We start from the raw sequence: 25,285 nt of genomic DNA, 5'->3' as shown, positions 1-25,285 counted from the left end.
CCCTGAGGTCACTCCACTCCAAATGACAGAACACAGCCCCTGCTCACTTTAGAGTTACTGTTGCATCTCCGACTTAATCCACTTAGATATTTAAGCAAAGCAAACTGTTTCTACATTTGTGCGCTAACAGGGTGGGGTGGGTGGGGGCTCTTTATTGTCTTAATACAAGGCTTAAGTAATGGGCTTTTGGGGCTACACCCCATCTGCAGTTCCAGCTGCGGGCAGCTCCATTGCTGTTGACAGGAATTCTGATTGGTTGAGGAATGTGGCCACAGCATCAAGTGTCACCAAGCAGGAACCCAGGCTCCTGGGTTCAGATGTCTTCAGCTCTTATGTCATCTTGCTAGGGTCGGAGCCTAGCAGCCAGTGTTTTCTGTCTGTGGACTGCAGCTCGGTCTCAGTCCGTGTTCCCAGAGGTACCTTAGTGAAGGAGATGTGTAGACTTTTCTCATGACTGTTTTCATATCTGGAGTGGGAGCTATCTCCCTGTGAATACCACTGAAAGCCTGGCCCAAGTGGGCTAAATATTTCAGTGAATAGTTATGATTTATTTATGTATTAAAGAGGTGTAATGTGAACACAGGACCATAGGTGACTGTTATATCACTACCCCTCTCCCTTTCTTTTCTCCCCCACTTCCTGTCTCACGGAGTCCCGTATGGGAGAGCACAAAGGCCTTTATCTTCATCAAAGACTACTTGCCAGAGACCCACACCAGGCCTGGCCTGGTGACCTTCACTCACTAGAGGGGTTGTGCGGGGGTCACTGGAATTTCACCTGATCTCAGCCATTCCCTCCTGCACCTCATAGCTTGCTGTTGGTAACTCTGTACTTAACCTCGCGTGTGGCTTTGTGGTCTGGGGTGGGCTGGAATGTATAGTGTGTAGAGGGCTAATGGAAGGAGGGAGGGAGCTTTGTCTGTGTCTTGTCCAGTCTGGGGTGAGACTGGGTGGTGGGGCTGCTTTGGGGTCACCTGTGCTCCTGTAAGTAACCCCTCACCCAAACTCTTCAAGTAAGCCCAATAAATTCATTGCTTTCCCCAAGTTGGACTTTGGTGGAATCGAACTTTGGTTTGTTATGGTGTCTCTGTCAGGGGTGAGAATAGATGTTTGTTCTTGTCTCTGCAGGGAAAGAAAGAGTTTTCTAACTGGTGCCAAGCTCATTATGCAACTGAGATGGCTTCAAACTCTGGATGCTTCTCCCTCTACTTCCTGAATGCCTTGATTGCTGCCTAGTGCTACCGTTCTGATCTAACCAGAGCTGGCTATCAAACCCAGGGCTTCAAGTGTGCTTAGGTGGGCCTACTACCAGATGAGCTATGTTCCTGGCTCTCTTTCATTTCTTTCTTTGGTGCTGGAGGTTGGACCCAGGGCCTTGGCCACTCTAGGCAGGTGCTCTGCCACTGCTAAGATGCATCTGTAGCCAGCTGTTATTTCTTACTCCTATGTGACCAAATAGAGCAGTGGTTCTCAACTTTCCAGATGCTGCAGCCCTTTAATACACACAGTTCCTTGTGTTGTGGTGACCCCCAACCAAAAAATTATTTTCATCATTACTTTACAACTGTAATTTTGCTACTGTTATGAATCCTAATGTAAAAATTTGTGTTTTTCGATGGTTTTAGGTGACTCTAGTGACAAGGTCCTTAGACTCCCAAAGGGGTTGTGACCCACAGGTTGAGAACCATTTAAATAGATGATAACAGTAATGCTGTATCTTGAAGATAGCTATGGAACTGATTGGTACACATGGAAAATAATACCCAGGAACAAACACTTGAATTGTTTTCTATGTACTGAGAAAATTTGCAGGCACAATTGTAGAGTGTAGTCTTCCTCGCCAGCTTGGTTCTAGAGCTGCATCAGTCCCAAATGAACACACAGGAGGCTATATTAATTATGAAGCTGTTGGCCATTTGCTTCGTTTCTTACTGGCTAGCTCTGACTTAAGTATTTAACCCATAGTTGTTAATCTAAGTATTTCTCTTACTGGAGAAAGGGTCTGGACCTCTTAACTCCTCTGGTGGCTATATCATGTCTCTCTCTGCCTCTCTTTCCCAGAATCCTCCTTGACTCCTAGTCCCACCTATCTTGCTTCCCTATTAGCCAACAGCGCTTTATTCAACAACCAATAAGAGAGACAGATTTACAGAATGACATCTCCCATCCCACAATAGTGTCAATGAGTCCAAATGAACATTGTGTGTAAGAGAGAGACACAGAGAGAGACGGAGAGACAGAGAGACAGAGAGAGAGAGAGATGCATGTCCAGGAGAAGACATGTGTCCTATTCCCTCACTGTCCACCTTACTCTGTTGAGACAGGGTCCCCCTCATTGAGCCAGGAGCTTGACTGGTGGCTTGCCATTGGTCCTCCTATCCACCCCCTCCACAGCCCTGGGGTTTCAGGTGCTTGTGTGGCCGTGCCTAGCTCTTTGTGTGTCCTGGGTTCTCATGCTTGCACATCGAACACTCTTACTCATTGAGCCGTTTCCCCAGCCTCTAGCATCATCTTTAGTGGTGAAGTCTTGGACACATGATCAGGAATAATTAGTTCAGTGGTGGATATGGTCATGATTGAGTGTGCTGTGTTTGGAGGCAGGTTTTCTGCAGCCAAGGATGACTGTGAACTCTAGATTATCCTGCCTCCACCTGTACGTACACGCCCACTGCTGGGATTTTATCCTGCTTCCACCTGTACGTACACGCCCACTGCTGGGATTTTATCCTGCTTCCACCTGTACGTACACGCCCACTGCTGGGATTTTACAAGCACGATGGTTTTATGTTTTATTAAAAGAGCATCCAAGAATCAATGGTAAGTAGTGACGAATGCTAGTGAAGTAGCTGGATGGGCAGTTTCTCTCTGGTAAACGTCGTGGTTTTCTATTCAGAGGTCAGTCTGGAAAGGGGCGGGAACAGGGTGTAAGGCACATGGATGGACAGGCCACAGGGAGAAGGGAGGTGAATTCCCAGCCCATGACGCAATGCTCTGCTTTGTTGTTCTTATGCCCCTGTTCTATCCTCTTCCACTTCTTCTTTCTCATCTCCCTCCTCCATCCTCTCCCCCTCCCTTCTCTTTCTCTTCCATACCCCTCCCCTTCGTTTTGTCTTTGAAATGGGGTCTCAATGTGTAACCCTGGCTGGCCTGGAACTCACTGAGTAGACCACAGAGATGATTTGGCCTCTACCTCCTGAGTGCTGGGATTAAAGGCAGATGTCACCATGCCAGACCCAGAAGTATTTTAAAGCGTATGGCCATATTGTGGGATATTTCCTCACCAAGGAGTATCCTGGGGGCTCTACAGAACGGGACATGCGGCACTTGTTCTTAACTTGGGATAAACTTTTCTTTTTGAATATGTTTATTCTGATATTGAGGCATCCTCCCTCCGATCTGGCTTGCTAAAGTAAATCTCAGTTGTTCTCATCAGACTCAGCCCCCGCTCATGTAGCTCATAAGCACTTTGAGGATCTGGGATCTTAATTCTGAATTCTCCTCATTGTACCATTTCTTTATTCAGGGACATCTCTGACTTACTTTTGTGAAATACTCTGCATTCCCACCTAAGGTGCAAGGTGTGACATGTTAAATGGTACTTATAAATTAGTGTATGGCAGTGCTGAACTTGAGTTTGTTTGTTTTACGTATATTTAGTGTGTGAGGGATACACGTGTGGAGGTCAGGGAACAACTTTGGGAGTCAGTTCTCTCCTTCCACATGTGGCTCCTGGGGCTTGAACTCAGAGCCTTAGGCTTGACAACAGGTGTCTTTATCTACTGCACTGTCTTGCTGGCCAGGAGTGCCTAAGGATATTTTAATATTGGACTCCATAAAAACAGAGAAAGTGGCAGCTCCTACAGAGCATCTGAACTTGTTCTTACTTCTTAGATCTTAGGTTTAAAATCCAGAGTTGCTCTCAGTTGCATTCTGTGTCTGTTAAGGCCCATTACAGATTGCAAGTCACTTGCTGGTGACACTCTGGCCTCAGGTCTGTTCCAGCACCTCACAGTGTCCCACAGTTTTCAGGGAGCTGCAGACAGCACCACACCAGAGGAGGAATGAGGCCTACACTACAGAGAGCCTTTTTCTATGTGCACTTTTATTTCTAGGTTAAAAAATAGCATGTGATTTATTTCATTCTCTGGAAGCACATTGTACCACAGAGAAAAATGATGTTTTCCCGTCCCGAGTGAAGAACTGCCTCCTGCAAGGATGCAGAACCTGAGGGACACATGTGACTGCAGCATACTGCTCTGCTCAGAATAATCAGTGGTCATGCATAGAAAAAGGGCCACGTTATTTATGACATTAGTGTAACTCTTCTTAGGCCTTAGAGAAGATTAATCTTGCATTTAGAAATTTATTGGATTCGTTCATATTTGTGTGCATGTGCACACAGGCATGTGTGTGGAGGTCAGAGGACAACTTGGGGGTGTCAGCTCTTTATTCCCACCATGTGTGTTCTGAAGATTAAACTCACATTGTCAGATTTGGTGGCAAGCACCTTTATTGGCTGAGCTGTCTGCCAGCCCCATACTCAGAAATTGAAACAGTCTTTGTTTGGTTAAACTGTTTTTTTTTTTCCTCCCTGCAGTTATGCAAGATTGAAAATGTGATTTTGATGCTTGTCATCTGTTTGTTTGTTTGTCTCTTGGTTTTAGACAGTTTTACTATGTAGCCTAGGCTGGCCTTGAATTTAAAATTCTCTTGCTTCAACTATCTGAGTGCTTAGATTACAAGTGTGTGCCATCACTTGCTACTCCTGCCAGATGTCTTAAGCTTAACATGTGTCAAAGGGTATTTATTTATTTGTCTGTTTATTTTTGTGTTGGGAATCTAACCTAGAGTCTTAGACATACTAGACAAGCACTCTACCACTGAGCCATGTCCTCAGTTCCTTATTGGGGGATTCTAGGCAGGGGCCCTACCACTGAGCCACACTCTAGGCCATCACTAGGAAATTCTAGGCAGGGGCTCTACCACTGAGCCATACCCCAGCCCCTCACTGGGGGATTCTAGGAATCAAGCCTCATTCTGCATTTTCCACCTTGTTAAATTTCTCTAGTTGCTCTAGATTATCCTTATACCTGATTAACCCAGGGACCTCTGTCTCTGACGTTGCTCCTTATCTGGATTCTCTGCTCTCCTTGCACCCCCATTGTGGTTGAAGTTTGATCATCTGCCTACACACCCACATCTCACTCTGTTTTATTTAGATGCTCTCCTGTCACCAAAACTATCAGCTACCATGTAACTTACCCTCACTGTGTTAGAGCTGGGCATGGCAGTACATGTCTGTAGTTTCAGCACATAGGACATAGAGGCAGAAGACCACCAGAAAATAAAGATTAATAATAATAATAAGGAGGTATAAACATTCTTGTTCCACTGGTTTAAGCAGAGCTGGATGGAGACTCTTTACCTCGTCCATTCTGGCTAGTTGGGCCTTTGCCCTTGTTGCTCTGTCCCCTCCTGCAGCAGGTCTGCTGAGGCTGGTTACTGGTCTGTGCCAGTGTGACTGGAACTCTCCATAGACTGATAACTGAACTGAATCACACTAGGGCAGCTGCCCAGGACAGTGCATCCCACACCAGGAAGTCAGACGGAAGACTTGCATTTGAGCCTTCAGAGCGCCAAGTAGGCGCTGCTTGCAGAAGTCTCCTGAGTCGGGCTCTTGACTTCTGTGTTGTTGCACTGGCCCCTACGTAGAGAACAGAGCAACTCCTGTCTGTCTGTGTGTTAATGTAGGTACTTTAGTTAGTTAGTTTGTATGGTGTGCTTCCGAGTATCTATGTATGCATGTACATATGTGTATGTGTGTGGAGGTCTTCCTCAGTGGCTCTTCACTTTCATGTACTGTGGCAGAGTTCGTCACTGAACCTGTAGCTCACCAATATTAGCTAGCCAATTTGCTCTGGGATCCCGTCTCGGCCTTCCAAACACCAGGATTACAGGCAACAGCCACTCTTGCCAATTATGTGGGTGGGTTCTGGGAATCCAAACTCCTGTCCCCATGCTCGTCCCTGAGCCAATTCCCCAGCCCTGTGCTACAATCTGAACATGCTGTGCAACAAGCAAGCATCTAAACCACTGGTTCTCAAGCAAGGGCATTTTGCCTTTCCAGGAGCCCCAGGTGGCATTGGCACACCGTTTTTTTCCTGCCTTGGCTCTGTGTATGCTTCTAATATGTAGTGGGTTGAAAGCCAGGCAGCTGCTGAGTGGCCCCCATTGCAGACCCTATCCACAGAATATTCAGTTCAGATTGTGAGCAGTGATGGAGAAACCTGGGTCTGGGTTGGGAAACAGAATGCTACTTGGACACAGTATAGAGACTTGTTCTTTTAAATTCTTACTTTCAAGCACAGGCATAATAGAAGTAACCATTGTAATGAAATCTGCTGTCCAAATTGTGGTTGGATGTATTTGAAAAGTAGAGGAAAAGGAAGGAAGCAGTGAGTTACTACTTGACACAGTGTCCCCCCACCCCCATACTGCACCTCTCGGCTTCTCTTCCCTCACCCCTAAGATCACTGAGCAGCCTGGCTCCATGTTGATGGCTCACACTCTGCCTTTTCACCACTGTTCTTCAGTTCAGCATCGTGATTGTGAGATTTGTGCACACATGCACTGTGGATCGGCCATCCTCTTCACTGCTCGGTACTCTGGGACATCACTGTACTGGAAGTGAGACTTGCCTTTCCCTGTTGGTAGGTGACCAGGTGCTTTCTAGTTGCCAACCTGTGCCTTGTGTTGTTGCATGGGCGTCTGTGTGTTTCTCCTGGGCAGAGAATTGCTAGATAGGAGTAGAGTGAGCATGTGCTTAGCCAAACATTTTCTCCGAGTGGGGCTGCCCGGTGGACCCCCGCCCCCATTCTACAGTGAGAGAGAGTTCCGGCTGGCCATCCCTGGTGTTCCCTACTCTCGTTAGTGAACCCTTTCAGTGGCTCTGGCTTGGAATCATCATCTGATTGTTCTGCTGTGACTTTTCAGTCCCTTTCCCATCTGGGCCTTAAATAGAAAGTGGCTTCGTCCAAAGACTTAAGTTTTAAGTAATTACAGTTTCACAGGAGGATGGAACAAACTATAGGGAAGTCCTGTGTATCCTTCCGTGGGCTCCACTATTTATTTATTTTTTCTGAGACAGGGATTTATTTTTCTGTTTCTCTGTGTAGCCCTGGCTGTCCTGGAACTCACTCTGTAGACCAGGCTGGCCTCAAACTCACAGAGATCCACCTGCCTCTGCCTCCCGAGTGCTGGGATTAAAGGTGTGCGCCACCAACGCCCGGCTCTACTGAGCCATCTTATAGGCCCTTGTTTGTTTACTCTGCCTCCCCCCAACCACTTTCCTTTGAGAGAGGATTTTGTGTAGCACTGATTGGCCTCAAACTTACAGTATTGCTGGGGATGACCTCCACCTTCAAGTGCTGGGGTAACAGGCATGTGCTACCACACCTAGTGCTGGGAATGGAACCTAGGGCTTCACACAAGGTGGGCAGACACCCAGACTTCTTTCTTCTCTATTTTTTTTCCCCAGAGCTGAGGACCAAACCCAGGGCTTTGTGCTTACTAGGCAAGTGCTCTACCCTGAGCTAAATCCCAAACCTCTTTCTTCTCTATTTTTAATGTGTAACTACAGCATCTTATAAAAGCCAGGAGATTGATGGTTACCATGGGTACAGTTCAACCATGTACTCTGGTACAAGTTCAGATTTTCCCCAGTTAGACCTGTGTGTGTGTGTGTGTGTGTGTGTGTGTGTGTGTGTGTGTGTGTGTGTGTGTGTAGCAGTCTTACGTGTGTACTGATTTGGTACAGAACTTCATGGCCCACCTCCTTCAACTGTCCATTCATAACCCAGCATCGTAGTCACCTGTTTCCTGTGGCATGGATCAGATCGTGCTATTTCCTTCTGAAAGCTCTCCAGTGGTGTCCCACTCAGAATACAATCAAGCCTCTGCAGAGGTCTCCTGAAATGTGGCAAGCCGGCTGCAGCTTCAGCTTTTACAAGCATTACTCTGGGGGTTGCTGTGGGGTGGCAGCACTGCTCTCCCCCGACACTTTCCTGTGACTTCTTGTCCCTCAAAGCTCAGCTCATGGTCACCACCCCAGGGAGACCCTGCCTGGCCTGTGGCTCCCCATTCCCTCCCTACTTCAGCTGTGACTGCTTAGGGATCTTTTGCTGTTTGCTTATCTGTCACACACAGAGCCATCACATCAGCTGTATTTTTGTCTCTGCTCTGGAAAGTTCCCTGAAGCTAGGCCTGCTCTTCTGGTTACTTCTGTGCCCCTACTGCTTGGTGCTTGGTGCTTGGTGCTTGGTGCATGTGCAAACACTTGCCTTGTTGGCTGGGCCTCATGGCTGTGCTGTCTCAGGCAGGTAGTGTCCAGTGAGGCCAGTTCTATGCATGTGAGTGTGCTTGCATGCGTGTGTGCATGTTGCATGTGTATGCGTGTGTCTGTGCTTGCTTGTGTGTGTGTGGAGGCCAGAGAACATCTTGAGTGTTGTGGAGCCATCATCTTATATTTTGAGATGGAACATTCTGGGCCCTCCTTCCCTCAGCTCCCAACCTGCCTCTGTAGCAGAAGGAGCCTCTTCAAGCAAAGACAATTCCCTCCTCTGTTTTCTAGGATTTTGCTGACTGCTGTGAGAAGTAGACACACCTCCATCCAGGGCATTGTCCCACTCTGTATCCTTCCTACAGTGTCCCGTATAACCCCTGTTCTCTTTAGTGGCCATGTCACAGTTTGATTGTTTCTCAGTTAAATTCTCTGGCAGGGCTAGAGGCCTGCCATCGATACTCACCTTGCCTCCACTCTTCAGCCTGGATTTGATTTTGTTCTGTGTTTCATTTGCAAGATGTGATTTTTTTGTTTGTTTGTTTTTTTGAGACAAGGTTTCTCTCTGTAGCTTTAGAGCCTGTCCTGGTACTCACTCTGTATACCATGTTGGCCTCGAACTCACAGAGATCCATCTGCCTCTGCCTCCCAAGTGCTGGGAATAAAGGCGTTATTTTTGAAAAGCATGGTTGCTTTGAGGTATAAGTAGCAGAAAAATCTAGCTTCAATTGGCTCAATAGGAAGACTTTTAGTCAGTTCATTAAAACATCCTGATGCGGTAGCAGTGGCCTGGGAGGGCCTGGCTTCTTCATTCCTCAGTGCCCATCTCTTCTTTTGCTCATAGGCATCAGTTAGGGACTGGAGTGAGGCACAGTTGACAGAGTGCTTGCCTGTGTGTGTGAAGTCCCCAGCATCACGTAAACCAGGTGTGATGGTGCATGCCTGTAATCCCAGCACTCTGGGAGACAGAGACAGGAGGATCACAAGTTTAAGGTTACTGTAAACTACTTACAGAGTTTGAAATTAGCCTGGGCTACATGATCTGTCTTAAGACAAAAGTCCCTTTTCTTTTAACCCCGGGTAGAGAAAGGTGACTGCTGGGCCCCGGGGTTGGATGCTCTTGAGTTGTCTTTCTGAGAGTGGTGTTGGGTGTAAGGGTGTCGAAGGCCTCATTTAGTGCTGGTCTCAAGCGGCCTGCTTCTTTATTGGTGTTGTGTGCTTATAGAAGCGCCAAGAATCTTTGCCTAGGGCTGGGAATGCTCTGTGTGAGTCTACCTCAGTGAGTAATGTGTCATGGCTGTAGCATGTTTCTGAAGTAAGCCAGGTATGGTACTTCATGTGTTCGAGGCCATTGTGGGCAGCATAGGAGACTCTGTCTGAAAATAGTGTAGTTGTGTGTTGCTTTACTTAGAACTACCCAGAATTCAGGTATAGATGGTAGTTATGCCTTCTTGACACTTTCCTTTAGAGAGAAGGGCATTTCTGAGAAAGAACAGAACAGTGCACAATCATTGTTCTAGGCTAGATTTAGCATGTTAAGGTAACTTAGATTTTATGCAAAAATATAGTTTTTTGAGATAAATGATTATAGCCCTGCCTGATAACCTGAGATCAGCCTTGCGCCCACATGGAAGGAGAGAACTGGCTTCTGCAAGCTGCCCTTTGACCTCCACACAGATGCTGCGGCACATGCACACACAGAGACATACAGAGAGAGAGTGAGACAGACACAGACACCAAGAACTCTGGTGAGCCTTGGGAGAGCCATCTTGAGTCTTTAGCTCAGTGCTTCTTGACCTTTGGGGATCAAACAACCCTTTCACAGAGGTCACCTAAGACCATCTGAAAACGAATCATAACAGCAGCAAAATTATAGTTATGAAGTAGGTGGGGTCACCACAACATGAGGAACTGTATTAAAGGGTCATAGTGTTAGGAAGGTTAAGAACCACCAGTTTAGACAGTAGATTTCCATCCTTACTGCCTTGGCTATATCTGTCTCTTTGCTCATTTATATAAGACAGGGCCTCACTATGTTACTGTGGCTTGGAACTCACAAAGATCCACCTGCCTCTGTCTGGGATCAAAGGCTTGCACCATTGTGCATGGCAGCTTTGGCTGCATCAAAAAAAACAAAAGAAATGGAGATGTTTGTAGGAAATAATTAGAAGCGAATGAGAGTATTGGGACAAACAAGACACCCACTCAGGCTGACTGGCACCTAGACAGTCCTCCATACATGTAGACAGTTCTCCATACATGTAGACAGTTCTCCATACATGTTGGCTGCTGAGTCTGTCATCTGCTTTCAGGGAATCAAATATGACTTGTATGCCACTGAAAAAGAAACCCCAGCAATTACAATTTACCATTGATTGGAGGATTTCAGACACACCAAATTATGAGTTGGTGATAGATAGTGTTGTGGCTCCTCTGACTTAAAGTCCTGAAAATTGTTTGCATATCATAAATTATTGCCATCTGTTCCAGTTTAAATATAGCACAGTGTGAGTGACGTTGCTTTCTTTTCTTTCTTTCTTTCTTTCTTTCTTTCTTTCTTTCTTTCTTTTTTTTTTTTTTTGGTACTATGCTTACATTGGGCTTGATCTTTTGAGCTGCAGTATTGGAAATTAACATGTTGAATTATTTTAGGTTTAGGTAATGGGTTGGATGACACTCCAGATAGGATGGGAACCTCATTTGCTTTTCTTCCCCAGTTTAGAAGAAAAAGTCTTTTTTTTCCATATGAGCTATGTTTTCATATGATCCATAATTCCAGAAATCATTCAGGAAACTGTTGATAGACCTGTTTGGAAGCTGAAGGTGAGGGGAGGGGATGGTGGTGCCCATCACCTTGGTAATGACTCAGGGTTCTTGGCAGGAAGCCTGCCCTGGAAAACACCTTAGCTACATCCAGACACTTGCAGTTCTGGAATAACAATGTTGGTATTTGAAAGCAATGTGTTGCCTTTGGTTTCCTCTATGAGTTAAACCTGGACTGTATGCTGCAGGGGTTGAGTGAGTCACCAGCTGCCCAGGCAGCCTCTTGGTGTGGTAGAGTTGATACAGGACATGCTTCAATGGTAAATGTGGGTGATGTTCAAAAGGTAAAAAGATAATCTGAGCCGGGCTGTGGTGGTGCATGCCTTTAATCTTAGCACTTGGGAGGCAGAGGCAGATAGATCTCTGTGAGTTTAAGGTTAGCCTAGTCTACAGAGCTAGCTCTAGGACAGTTAGAACTGTTACACAGAGCAATCCCGTCACAGGGACAGAAAAAGAAAAGAAAAAGGAAATAAGATATCTGAGGGCACATAGTCTTGATGATACCATGTCTCTCTCTCTCCCTCTTGCTCTTCCTCTCCCCTCCTTTCTTTCTTCCCATTCCCTTTCTTTGGTGTTTGAGACAGGTTTCTCTATGTAGTCCTGGCTGTCCTAGAACTCGCTTTGTAGACCAGGCTGGCCTCAAACTCCGAAATCCACCTGCCTCTGCCTCCAGAGTGTTGGGATTAAAGGTGTGCACCACTGCCTGTCTGGCACCATTCCTCTTAAGAGCCTGGTATGTTCGGTGCTGTGCAAGTGTCAGGGTCTCACTGTAGTTGTGACTGGCCTGGAATTTACAGAAATCTGCCTGTCTGCCTGAGTTCTGGGATTAAAGGCATGTCTATCTTTAAAAAAAATCCATCTCTTAATGTTAATATCACAATGAATCTTTGAAGTTGTTTGGGGGCCTGACCTACTCATTTCCTGCATTATTTGTGGCTTACTCCATTAGCTCCAAATTTCCGATTCTTCTTTTAAATACAACCAGATAACCAGACAACCACATGGGGCAGATGGTGCTTTCTGGGCTACTTTGCCTCCAGGACATTTGGCACGTATAGTGTTTGAATCCTATTAAGTTTCTTTTCTTTCTTTTTTATTAGACAGTATCTCATTGTGTAGCCCATGGTGTAGCCATTGTGTAGCCTCAGGGTTCTAAGTTCAGAGCTGGCAGGAATGTGCCACTATGCTCATCTCATACTGGAGTATTATTTGAGGTGTTGATTATAATTTTATAAAAGATGATTCCAGCTGATATGGTGACTTTACACCTGTAGGTGGTCCTAGCTCTTAAGGGCAGAGGCAGAGAGACCAAGGCCATCCTCAGTTATATGGCAACTTGAGACTATCCTGGGCTATATGAGACCCTGTCCAAATCAAGCAAACAGTAATAACAAACCAGTGTTTTCATGTCTTAATGCATTCTGAAATAGAAGTGCCCCCTCCCCAGATAAAAAGCCAACAGGGTTTACTTACTTAATTTTGTACAGGGCTCACCATAACAGTACTAAAGATAGAGTTTACTTTAGAAAAGGAGTAGAAAGTGACACATAATCTGAAGTAAAAGGGAAATTGCCTTCCAGTGCGGAGAGTTAACCAGCCCTTTTCTGGTCACCTGCTGGGTAGTACAGCTCAGATAGAAGCCAGTCTAGGACCTCCCAGCAGGCTTTGCGGAAAGCAGGATTGTGACAGTGCTGCCCCATGGGTTCAGCTCCAACAGGGTGAGTCAAGGGTTCAGTGGTTCTTACATCAGCATAGACTGCACTTTACTCAGAAGAGAAAAACTCATTAATCAGAAGTGCATGCCTCATAGCCTGGAATTTGTTTTAGTTAGTGTTTTTAAAATGACAGTGCCTGCCACTGGTAGGAAAGGGTACCAGAGTCTGGCAAGTAGATCAGTTGTGCAGTGCTGGCTTGACATGCACAAGCCCAGGCCGGCTTCAGTCCCCAGGACCATGCAAACAGGTGTGGTACACACCAGTCACCGTAGCTCTTTGCCTTTTCAGGAAATCCAGACAAAGGAGTGTGAGCATTTTCCTACTTCAGGGTCTGCCTGAGTGACTCAGCGGCACCCATATATTCTTTTCCATTTCCTGTTTGCCTTGCTGTTTGATGGGACTAGCTTGGGACTGAGGTGGTAAATGATTCTACTCTGTCATGAAGCTGTGTGTCATGGTGGACTCTCCATCTATCTGGGTCCCTTGATCTCTGGAGCTGAGAGTGTTTCCTCTCTCTCATCCTCCCCTGGCCAGTCAGTACTGGGCACAGGTAATACAGTTCAGCCAGGGAACGAGCCCTTGTTACATTAATTTGTTTCTGTCATCTCAGCCCCACCCAATCGACACAGCCTGTTTCTTTTTGACAGCTGTGAAATGCATGATACTTTGAATGAACCCAGTTCAGATGATCTGATAGTTTGTTAAAGAACAAAGAACATCTAATGAAGAGTAACAATTTTAAACAAACAATAGATCAAGTCTTTTCCTCAAATGGATATGTACCAATGGATACTTTGTAAAAACAAAAACTACCTACTTGTTAACAAATATAAAGGAGAAATATTCTTTTAATGGGGCTCAAGTCTTCATTCTTAGACATAATTTTTCTATTGGAATATGGTATAGTCAGGTTATTTCATAGGAAGATAAACATGGAAGCCATGTCTATTTTCTGTGCTCCTTACAAGCAAGACTCACAGGATAAAGGATATTGGAGAGAGCTCCTGCACTCTGCCAGGACCATCACAGGGCAGAGGTTGGAAGGGACCAGTTGGTCTGAGCTGTCTGGCTGCTTGGGAGGTGGACTCTAAGCTGTCAATGGGCAGTTTAGATGGCAGAGGGGCACACACAAGGGTGTCTACATGGAAGTCTGCAGGCGGAGGCATAGGATTGGAGCAGGGAGGGGACTGGGAGGAAAGGGCTCATTCTTTTAGCAAATAGGGTGCCTGGGAGGTGGGCCCCAGCACCACAGGCTAGGAGCCAGGGTCCCAGTCTTGGTCTGACTGCCGTCTAGCTATGGGGAGTGGTGTGCAGGGCTCACAGAGTCCTAACTCTGCCTGTGCTGCTGCTGCTGTCCTTTGGAAAGAAACCTAGAGACAGAATGCTGTCTAAAGGGGATAAATTACCCTTTCCACAAAGTACAACTTGCCATGTCCCTGTGCTTTTGCAAGGCTAGGCTGACAGTCTCTCAGGTGCTTTACAGGTATTAAGTTGGCGCCAAGTTAAAGCTAAATGACTTACAGGTTCTTCTAAAAGACATTTGTTGGGACTGATGAGATGGCGCCAGCGTTTAAACGAGCACTACTGCTTTTCTAGAGGACTGGAGTTCCATTCCCAGCACTCACATTGGATAGTTCACCGTACTTACATGCACATACCCACATAGACAAATACATGATTAAAACTAAAATACTTTTTCCCCTAGTCCACCAGCTTCTTGAGAAGGTGGGTCAAGAGATGTTGGGGTTGTTCAAATCCATGGGAGACAGAATGTCTACCCTGGGGTGAGGAATTCACAGTCTGCTTTCTCTTGATAAAAAGCAAAATTATACTAGTGATACTGGAAAAAATATAAAGAAACATTACTATGTCACCCTCCTGAAACATGGACTTATCAAGTCTCTCTCTCCTTTCCCCCCTCTCTCCCTCTCTTGGCTTGGTACTCCATGCGTTTTTGGAAAGAAAATCATAAACGCCAATAACAATGTTAACTAAAAGATGGGAATTTTACATTTTTATTGTAACCAGGAAAGAGAACAAAAGCATTTTTAAATAAAAAAAACTAAAATACTTTTTTTTTTTTTGGTTTCTCTGTTTTGGAGGCTGTCGGTCCAGCCTGGCCTCGAACTCACAGAGATCCGCCTGCCTCTGCCTCCCGAGTGCTGGGATTAAAGGCGTGTGCCACCAACGCCCGGCGAAACTAAAATACTTTTAAAGAAACACTTATTTTATTATTTTTAACTATATATGTGTGTGTGTGAGTATATGTGGTAGAATATCATTTTAAGGTGTGTGACTTTTGTTTATGCTGCATTTGTTTAATTCTGTGAAGCTGTGTTTCTTTGCCTGACTAGAACACCTGATGGTCTAATAAAGACTGAATGGCCAGTAGCAAGTCAGGAGCAAGGATGGGCGGGGTTGGCAGGCAGAGAGAATAAATAGAAGGAGAAATGAGGAAAAGATGAGGAGGAGCAAGAGAAGGAGAGGACACCAGGGACAGTCACCCAGACAGCCTCGGAATAGGAAGAAAGTAAGATATCCAGAAGTAAGGAAGATAAAGGCCCAGAGGGAAAAGGTTAATTTAAGAAAAGCTGGCTAGCAACAAGCAAAGATAAGGCCAGGCATTCATAAGTAATAATAAGACTCCGTATGTGATTTATTTGGGAGCTGGGTGGTGGCTTCTCAAGAAACCAGAAGAGTAAAAAGCATTTCACACAACAGGTACAAGCACATATTTATGTTTGGCCCTTGAAAAAACATTGTAGTTAGAGGATGCTGAGAATCTCTGAGCAATTTTTGTGCCAGTCTCAGAGACGCTATAACTCTAGATGCTGCTGTGGGGCTGGGGAGATGGTTGAGTTGGGGCAGAGCACTTGCTGTGTAAGCTTGAGGACCTGGGCTAGAGTTCCCAGCATCCATTATAAAAGCATCATCATGAATGCCTGTAACCACAGGAGGATCCCTGGGGTTTGCTGGCTGCCAGCCTAGCTTGGGGTTCAGTGAGTGACTCTGTCTCAAGAGTGTGGAGCAGGACACCGGCTTCAGAAGTGTGACTGGCTCTGACTGCACGGCCTCCCTTGACTATCCTGCTGGTTTACTGTCACTTGCTTTCTTAAACCCTTCTTACAATTTCTAATTGGATCCCAACAGTGGCTCATTCAGTGGGTGGCAAACTGGTATTTGGGTGGTGAGTTTCCTCCCTTTTTGGCACGGGGCCTGATCCACTTGTCCTCAGATACTTCAGGGAAGGCTGGTCAAGCCCAGAGCAGGCAGGCTTGAATGCTTAGAGTGAGGAAGCAGTTCCCCCGCACTGGAGCCCCCCTCCCTTAGCCCTGCACTGGTTCAGAGCTGCCGCTAGCTATGTAGCTCTCACACCCGGTGCTTGGAATCACTCCCCAAATACTCTAGAACAAGGTGCTGTCAAGGGCTGGCTTTAGTGCTGGACCTGGACTGTTCTTTGGGAGTGTGCCTTCTTTCTCTTGGCCCCTTTAAATTGATGTGTATTTGTGTCTCTGTGTGGGTATGTGCATTTGAATACAGTCCCTATGGAGACCAGAAGAGGGTGTTGGATCCCTGGAACTGGAGTTATAGGCAATTTCGAACCACCTGACCTGGGTACTGGAAACCAAACTAGGATCTTCTAGAATGTCTTCTGGAATAGCAGCGAATGCTTTCGACCACAGAACCACCTATCTCTACAGCCCCTGACTTGTAGTATTCTAAGGGGAACATGCCCGTTGGATGGTGGATGCAGCCTTGAGTTCTACCCCTAGCACGTAAACCAGGTGCACTGATGACTGTACTCAAGAGGGTGGAGGTAGAGGGTCACAGGTGAGAGTCAGCCTTGACTGCCCGCGCCAGATCATCCTTAAAGAGAAAGAGGTAGAGTGCTCAGTAGCCAGGTGACTTTGGGCCATGTATTAACAATATATACCAATTATTAAAGCTTTTATTGTTTTCCAGGCAGGAAGTGTGCTAATCATGTTCACCGAGTTTCCTCCTTTCCATAAACTCAGGAGGTCGGTTGGATTCCTGTCCCCATTTTGGAGACATGCAGGGTAGTGAAGTCAGTGACCTAGTTTTAACCCACACCCTTGGCCTTGGGCGAATTGGGAGGTTCATCTTTCAGCTTAGACAGTCCCTACCTCATCAGTGTTGCCAGGCTCCATGAGGAAACCCAACACCCAGCTGATGCTCAGCTCCCAGCAGAGACTGGCCTTGCCAAGGCTTTACTTGAGATGTCTTGTGGAAGTGCTGCATGGAGGCCTTGGCTCTTACTGTATAAACTGGAGTAGAGGTTGTGTCTGAATTTAATATATAATGTGTATGTGTCTTACAGAGCCCAGGTGGACCTTGATCTTGAATTCACTATGTAGCTGAGGATGACTTAGAACTTCTGCTGTTCTTGCCTTCACCTTAGAAATGCTGGAATTAGAAGCTTGTCCCACCATGCTTGGGCTGTGTTTCTGTGGTGTTGGGTATGGAACTCAGCTCGGCCACTGGTGCCAAATCTTCAGCCCCTCCTCTGTTCCTTTTTAATCCCAGTTAAACCCTTACAGGCAGTCGTTCAGACTGAAAATCCTGTGACCTGCCCTGGAAGTGGTCAGTCCAGGGCTGTGTGAACTGGGAAGTGTCTGTCCCTTTACTGGGTGATAACAAGGAGAGAGAATGTTTGTTCTCTCACATTGTGCTACTTTTACCAACCTAATATTTATGTTTTGTTGCCTTTTACAACTTGGTTGACCACTCCTATTGATGATTTACTAAAATTAGAGTAACCTGTAAGTTATTGCTTATGTTTTTTTGAAATGTCACTTAGTAATTGCAGTCCTATTAGAAAAATTTCAGGGCTGGGAAAAATGTATAGGAAGACAAAGTTATGGTGGAGGCGAAGGCAGGTGGATCAAGAATTCAAGGCCATCACTGGCTACAGAACAAGTTCCGGGCCAACCTGGGCTACATGACAGCCTCTGCCAAAAAACCAAAATGCAGTTTGGGTGACTTCTCAGAGATGGAGCGTGCTTGATGGTCAGCCACCCTTGCTGCACTCTGACTTTGTCCATTTCCCGGGGTCTTGTCACTGTCCCCTTTATTGTCTCCTCTCCTTGGGAGAACCTCACCTTAGTCTACAATGCAGTTGTCACTTTGAGACAAACACCTGTGACCTTGAAAACAAGGTCCCGGGAGTCAGCAAGCTGAAATTCGCTGGATCCTAGAGCCATTTTAAATGGAACCCAACTATCCAGGAGCCCCATGAGAAGGGACACGAAATTATGCTTCTGAGATTGAGTTTGCTACTAATGTTTACAGAATTTTGAAGACTTAAGCCAGGCCTGATGGCGCACACCTATAATTCCTGCCCTTGGAGGGCGAAGGCAGGAGGATTGATACCAGTTTGGCTACATAGCAAGACCTTGACCAGAAAAACAAAACGAAACGAAACAACAATTACAAACAAAAGAACAACAGAAAATCCAAACCAAAAATGAAAACTCCTAAAAGCAGGTCATTCTGGCCTTGTATGTTCATTGCTGACAGCATGGAGCACTTCACAGGTGGCACAGTGAGGGGACCCACACGGTGGCCCCAGGTGGGGACTCCTGTCTGTCTGCTGGCACCACCCCTCATTCTCATGGAGGCCTGTGAGCAGTGGTGCCCAGGAGTCTGGGCTCTCTTGGTCATGCTGCTTAGATTTTAATCTCTCAGCAGTGTTGGTGATGTGTAAGTGGACATGCTAACTGGCCACCCGCCCATCACAGGCTGTGAGGAGACCTCTTGGGCAGGGCACAGGAAGTTCTCTTGGTGGGCAGAGACCCCAAGCATTTCCTGGGCTGTTGTTTACAAGATCAGCTTAGCTCCCAGAGCCTGAGCCCTGTCTGGGAATGTTTCCTAGCAGCCTGGGGGGTGGAGCGAGGAGGTTTAAGAACAGCCAGAAACCTCACTGTCTTTTCTCCTCTACAAGTTCTCTGCTGAGGTCTGTCTGCAGACACAGCTTGCAAAAAAGAAAGAAAAAAATCTACTTTGGAACAAGATAGAGCAGCTAACTGGTAATTTTAAAGTAATGTGTACTATTTTTGTTTTAATTTGGTAATGGGATGTCCCAAAATTAGCTTTTAACTTAGTATTCATGCTATTAAAAATATTTATCTCAGGCATGGTAGTGCTTGCCTTTTAATCCCAGCACTCAGGAGGCAGAAGCAGGAGGATCTCTGTGAATTTGAAATTTGAGGCTAACCTGGTCTACAGTGGAGTTCCAGGCCAGCCAGGACAACTTAGTGAGACCCTGTCTTAAAAACAAACAAACAAAAAAAATGAAAGAGAGAGAGACAGAGAGAGAGTCCTTAATTTGAAATCTCAGCCGGTTTGACCCCCATCATTTCCAAGTTTGTCTCAATAGATACATTTGGGACAACCAGGCTATTGGGAGAAAGATGACCCTATAAGTAGCCCACCTTCCTCTCTCTGACACCCCGATACAACAGTCCCTGTGCTTAGGCAAAGTCCTGTCAAGTTTTTGTGGGTCTTTGGTCCTCTTGATCACAGATTAGGATGTTGGTGGTGCAGGGCTGGTGTCTTTGGACTGGAAAGCACAGCTTTCCTTCCTTCCCATCGGCGTTATTGCCTTGTGTTTGAAAGTGATGTGTCCTTCCTCGCCACACTGCCGTGTGTGGGGGCTCTGAGCTGCATGGCTGGCAAGGGCGGTGCAAGTCTTGAACCTAAATTTAGATTCCTTCAGAGCCTTCAAAAGCACTTCCTCAGATTCACAGGCTGTGAAGGCTGCTGGGCGGTGGGGGGGCTTCCTGGGCTGCTGTGCACCTCTAGAAGTGAGAACGAAGATGGGGCCGGAAGGGTTGCCTTGTGCCTGGCTTCTCTGGGAGCCTCTGCCTCTGTGGACCACATTACTGGAGGCCTCTGTAAAGAAACTTGAAGATTGGGAGGGAGAGCTGGCAACATGGTTTGAACAGTAAAGGCACTTGCTGTCCAAGTCTGATGACTGAGTTCCAGAACTCACGTGGCAGGAGAACTAACTCCCACTAGCTGTCCTCTTCAATCCATATGCATGCTGTGGCACCAGACACCTCCCAACATAAATAAAACATGTAAAAAAGACTGGGAGGGGCTGGTGATGTGCGTCAGTTGGTAGGGTACCTGTCTCGTATGCACAGGGCTCTGTTGAGCTCCAGCACTACATAAACCAGGCACGGTGCAGCAAATCTCTCTCTCTCTCTCTCTCTCTCTCTCTCTCTCTCTCTCTCTCTCTCTCTCTCGCTCTCTCTCTCTCTCTCTCTCGCTCTCTCTCTCTCTCTCTCGCTCTCGCTCGCTCTCGCTCTCGCTCTCGCTCTCTCTCGCTCTCTCTCGCTCTCTCTCGCTCTCTCTCTCTCTCTCTCTCTCTCTCTCGCTCTCTCTCGCTCTCTCTCTCTCTCTCTCTCTCTCTCTCTCTCTCGGTTTGGCAATCTAGTTGGGGGACGTGCAGCCATAGTGACTTTTGTCTGGGTTGGGTTGTAACCCTGAGGTGGACTTCTTACCTGACAAAGTCCCCACCAATGTATACATTTAAGTTGGACCAGGACATTGAAGGTCAGGGACGGTGATGCAGTTGAAGGTTTTCTGAGTGAGTGGGTTGAATGGCAGATTGGGCCAGAATCATGGGTGCTTTGTACAATGCTTTTCCTCCTTGAGTTGTAGAAATGGTATTTGAAGCTGAGACTCCTGGCTAAGGCATGTAACCCTTGCACCTGAGAGGCTGATGCCCATGTCATCTTGCCCTAGAGGACCTTGGGTCCCCAGAGTTGTCTGCTGGGAGAAGGGCTTAGAGAAGGCCTGACCTGCTGCTCCCTCACACAGACCTGAGTTTTGCCATGTGCCTGTGGGAATTGCCTAGGCAGGTGGGGTTTTTTATTTTGTTTGTTTGTTTTCAAGTTTCTCTGGAACTCACTCAGTAGACCAGGCTAGTCTCAAACTCACAGATTCGCCTGCCTCTGCCTCTGGAGTGCTGGGACTAAAGGTGTGATCAGTGCCTGTCTGACCAGGTTCTTGAGAGTTGTCCCGAGGTCCATGGCTGCTCAGTAAACACACAGACTCTCATTCCCATTGTTTTCCTAGCCTGGGTCAACAGCCTTCCCATGAGCCCAGTTTTCATTCTGTAATTCCCCTTTACTTAAATATTTATTCTTTCAAAAAAGGTCCATTTGCTTTGGGGGTAGGGCAGTGTATCCACAGTACAGTGTTGAAGCTGTGAGGTGGGCTGTTGGCAGTGTCTTCATGCTTGGCCCTGCCTGCAACCTACTCTTGCCAGGAGCAACTGCCGCTGTTCATCTTATCTTCCTCCCCCCCTCCTTCTGGGGGGTATACTATTACAGATTTGTACCTTGCTACTTTAACTCATTGGATCTAAGAAATCTTGTATCAGTGCAAGATGTTGCAATTTGATGTTTTTAAAACTTGAGGTGAGGTGCCAGAGAGATGGCTCAACAGTCAGGGGTGTCGGGATTCAGTTCCCAGTGCTCATCTTGGCCCATTTACACCGCTTGTACCTTCAGCGTGCACAGTCTGCAGATGTGCATTCCAGCAGAACAGTCACACACACAAAATAATAAATAAATCTAAAAATATTCACTGTGTAGTTCATGTCCAGTGCTCGGGAGTTGTCTCTGCAGCGCTACTTTAAGGGCAGTGGTTCTCCACATTCCTGACGGTGACCCTTTACTTCAGTTCCTCATGCTGTGCTGACCCCAACTAGACAGTCATTTCATGGCTTTTTTCATAACTGTCATTTGCTACTTGTTATGTATCAAATGTAAATATCTGTGTTTCCAATGGTCTTTGGTGACCCCTGTGAAAGGGTTGTTTGATCCCTAAGGGGTAATGGCCCACAAGCTGAAAAATGCCACTCTAGAACATTCTTATTGACACCCCTCCCAAAAAGAAACCCCAAACCAGGATACCTTAGGCAGACTCATTGCCCACCCCCCAGTCCTGGTGACAGTTAATGTGATTCCTGTTTGTAAGACCCTGCCTATCCTGGATATTTCATAACGACAGGATTGTGTAACATGTGGCCTCTTTAACTGGTGCAGGCTTTCAGGTTTCATTCAGCTTGGAATCTTATCATTGCCAGGTCTTGCTACACAGTCCAAGATGGCCTTGAACTCATGATCTTCCCTCTTCAGCCTCCCGATTACTGTGTTTATGGGCAAGAACCACTGCAAACACTGTACTCCTTTTTATGAGTGAATAGTGCCCCACCGTCCAGATAAATCACACTTATCCATGAGTTAGTTTGTTGACATTGCAGGTGTTTGTACTTTTGGCCTAGGATGCTACTGAGTGTCTGTGGGCAGCCTGTATGAGCTTGTTTTTACTGCTTTTGGTGACCATGGAAGTGGCTGACTGGGGGGTCGTCTTTCAGTTTTGAGGAACTGCAGTTTTCCCCATCCAGCATTGTTTCACCACCCCCAGCACTGTGTGGGGTCTCAGTGCTCATCCTCCGTCAGCACTTGCTCGGTTTTGAGTCAGTTTTCATTTTTCAGTTGTTATAGCCACCAGGATGGGTGTGAAGTATTTCTTTAAGGTGTTCATTTAGTGACTGATGATAGTTTGTGGCCTTTCTGGGCATTTGCATGTCTTCTTTGAGAAATCAGTTGTCTTTTTGTTTTTTGGATGTTCTCCATCTTTATATTAGGTTCTAAAGTAATTAAAATTTACTTTATGTGTGTTTATGTGTCTTTATGAGTATGGGTGTTAATGTGTATGGATGTTTTTGTGTATGAGTATTTATGTGTATGAGTATGTGTGTGTCTATATGTATGAGTGTTTGTGTATGTGTGTTTCCGTACGTGTGTGTGTGTGTGTGTGTGTGTGTGTGTGTGTGTGTGTGATATGTGTCTATGTGTATGGGTGTCTATGTATTTGGATGTTTATGTGTATATGTGTCTGTGTATGGGTGCCTGTGTATATGGGTGTTTATGTGTTTGTGGGTGTTATTCTTTTATAATCACTGTCTTTGGTTAATATGTAATGTCTCTACTCTGTTTGATTGCTGTAGCTTTTCAGTAAGTTTTGAGATGGTGGATGAAAGGCCCTTTTCTTCTTTTGTTTTCTTTTTGTTTTCCCCAAGCTAGCTTTGGCTGTTTGGGATCCCTATAATTCAGTATAAATTTTAGCGAGAGTGTTTTGGAATCCCTGTAATTTGTATGAATTTTAGTGAAGGCGCACCATTTCTGTTCTAAGAGGCTGCTGGTTTAGGAAGAGGTTGTTTGACTCTGTGGACTGTTTGAGAGAGTATTACCATTTCCCTGTTACTGACTCAGACTGTTGATGAACATAGGCTATCTTTCTGTTCTGTAGTCTTTGATTTTTTCACAGTGGTGGGTTGCAATTTTTAGTGTGTGTCTTCCCTGGTTATGTTTGTTCGTATGTATCTAACTCTTTGGTGGTAATATAGATGATGTTGTCCTTCATTTCATTTCTGGGTTGCTGTTGCTAGTGTGTAGCAGTCCTTTTGAATTTGGGTTATTGTTATTCTGTAGTTTCACGGAGCTCATTCACTGGCCACTCTGAGAGCTTTTGTGTGGGTCCTTTGGTTTCTTTTTAATCTGTGTGGCTCTTGTTTGACAATAGCAGACAGTCTAGTCTTCTTAGTAGAAGGGAATCTCTCATCAGTGAGTGTGATGTCAGCTGTGGGTTTCATAGATGCCCTTTATATAAATGAGGGTGCTCTCTTCAGTTGGTAGGCTGTTGAGTATTTTCATTAGGAGAAGTTTGGGAATTTGTCAAATGCCTTTTCTGTATTGCTTCTGATTATACCATAGTGCCCCCCCTTTATTCTAATACAATGCATTATACTCCTTGACTTCTGTATATTGAATGACATTCTTGTTCCTGGGATGAATCCCTTGGTGGTGGTGCATAGCACTTTCCATGTGATGTTGTATTCAGTTTGCTAGTGTTCTTGAGGATGCTGGCAGATGCAGGCACTTACTGCTGTGAATTCCTTTTGCTGAACTGTGTCTGCTGTATCTCACCCCTTCAATAATTGTACTTTCATTTCTTTCTTTTTAGAGTATTTCTAATTTCCCCTGTCATTGTGTGTGTGTGTGTGTGTGTGTGTGCGTGTGCACACACCAGGGATTGGACATCCTCTTCTAACCCACAAGAGCGCCTGTGTGTACACGGTGCACATAAACTCACGAAGGCACATATGTACACATAAATTGAAGAGAAACATCTTTGAACAAGAACTTATTATGTAGTCTGGCTGGTCTCTAAACTCATAATCCCTCCTGCCTCTGCTGCCTAGATGGCCGTTACAGGCAAGTGCCACTGTGCCTGGTTTCAGCCTGACTTTTGTTTTCATGTCTTAAATTTTTTCATCACTCTGTTCCTCCATTGCTGCTTTGTTTATATTAAATGGATATTTTCTACTATAGTATTTTGATTTATTTATTTTCTTATGAACTTTAAACTGTTTCCTTGGTGTGTATTTTTTGGGTGACAATTAAAAATCTTAACTATCTAGTTTGACTGCCTAAATCATTGGTGTAGTTTGTAGGGAGTATGCTAAGTATACTACTGTTTTTCCTGTTATTGTCACTAAAGTATATATCTTTACATTACTGCTCTTCCATATAGGTTAGTAGTTTGTGAAAACATTTTAAACAAAGAGGTTGTAGGCCAAAACTATAGTACTGGGCTTTATACTCAACCTCTGTATTTTCCTTTATTTATTTATTTGGTTATTTTATTTTATTGAGACATGGTCTCATTATCTAGAATTTGCTGTTCTGGAGCTTGCTATGTAGACTAGTCTAGCCTTGAACTCATGGAGATCTGCCTGTCTCCTTCCTGTCTTTTATCCAGCTTTGGTCACTTACTGTTTCCCTGGAGATCTTGTTCATCTTTTTTTACTTATCCTTATGACCACTTATAATGCTGTGGGTGGGCCAGAGTTTTCTCACCTCATCCTGTGCTCTTGGACCACTCAGTCTTCAGTGATGTGCTGGGTAACACCTGCCAACGGGACCAGGTGCCTGTAAACTACTCCCAGAGCAAGACTGCTGGATTAAAGGCACCGTGGGCTGGAGGGATGCTGGCCATTAAAGATGCACAACCAAACGCACATATGCTTTGAGAACTACCCTGGATGGTTGAAGTCTTGTGTGGCATTGCATGATTGTATGTTTGTCCCAGTCTGTTTCCTCACCATCTTTGCAGAGCTTGTTTGTTGACCTTGGGTTTTGCCAGTCTGGTATGTGAGAAATGGCCCCGCATGTAGGCTTCCTCTGCATCTGTTGTGTGAGGAGGCTGAGCATCTTTTCTCTGAGCTGTTTACTGGTATCATCTCCTAGAGAAGAGTGGGGCCACTGTTTTGCCTCATTAGGTTTCTAGGTTAATTTGGAAAGAACATGATA

General features: G+C 45.6%; 1 protein-coding gene across 6 annotated transcripts in view; it reads left to right on the top strand.

Annotated features, from left to right (window-relative positions):
* Positions 1–25,285, top strand: part of Smurf1 (SMAD specific E3 ubiquitin protein ligase 1) — an 88,492-nt gene that overhangs the window by 5,844 nt on the left and 57,363 nt on the right. For 4 of the 6 annotated variants that reach the window (XM_040751329.1, XM_040751331.1, XM_040751330.1 and 1 more), the window contains exon 1: positions 2,603–2,816. The exons of 1 other annotated variant lie outside the window; for it this stretch is intronic. In XM_040751329.1, the coding sequence (XP_040607263.1) occupies positions 2,618–2,816 (199 nt within the window). In that variant the 5' untranslated portion in view covers positions 2,603–2,617. Of the gene's footprint in view, positions 1–2,406; positions 2,817–25,285 lie in introns of those variants that run through there. One more of the 6 variants, XM_040751327.1, reaches the window with a different exon arrangement.

The sequence above is a fragment of the Mesocricetus auratus genome, unplaced genomic scaffold, assembly GCF_017639785.1.
Source record: "Mesocricetus auratus isolate SY011 unplaced genomic scaffold, BCM_Maur_2.0 Super-Scaffold_100008, whole genome shotgun sequence".
Lineage (NCBI taxonomy): Eukaryota > Metazoa > Chordata > Mammalia > Rodentia > Cricetidae > Mesocricetus > Mesocricetus auratus.
Note: the sequence above shows the minus strand (reverse complement) of the source record. Positions and strands in the feature narration are given on the sequence as shown.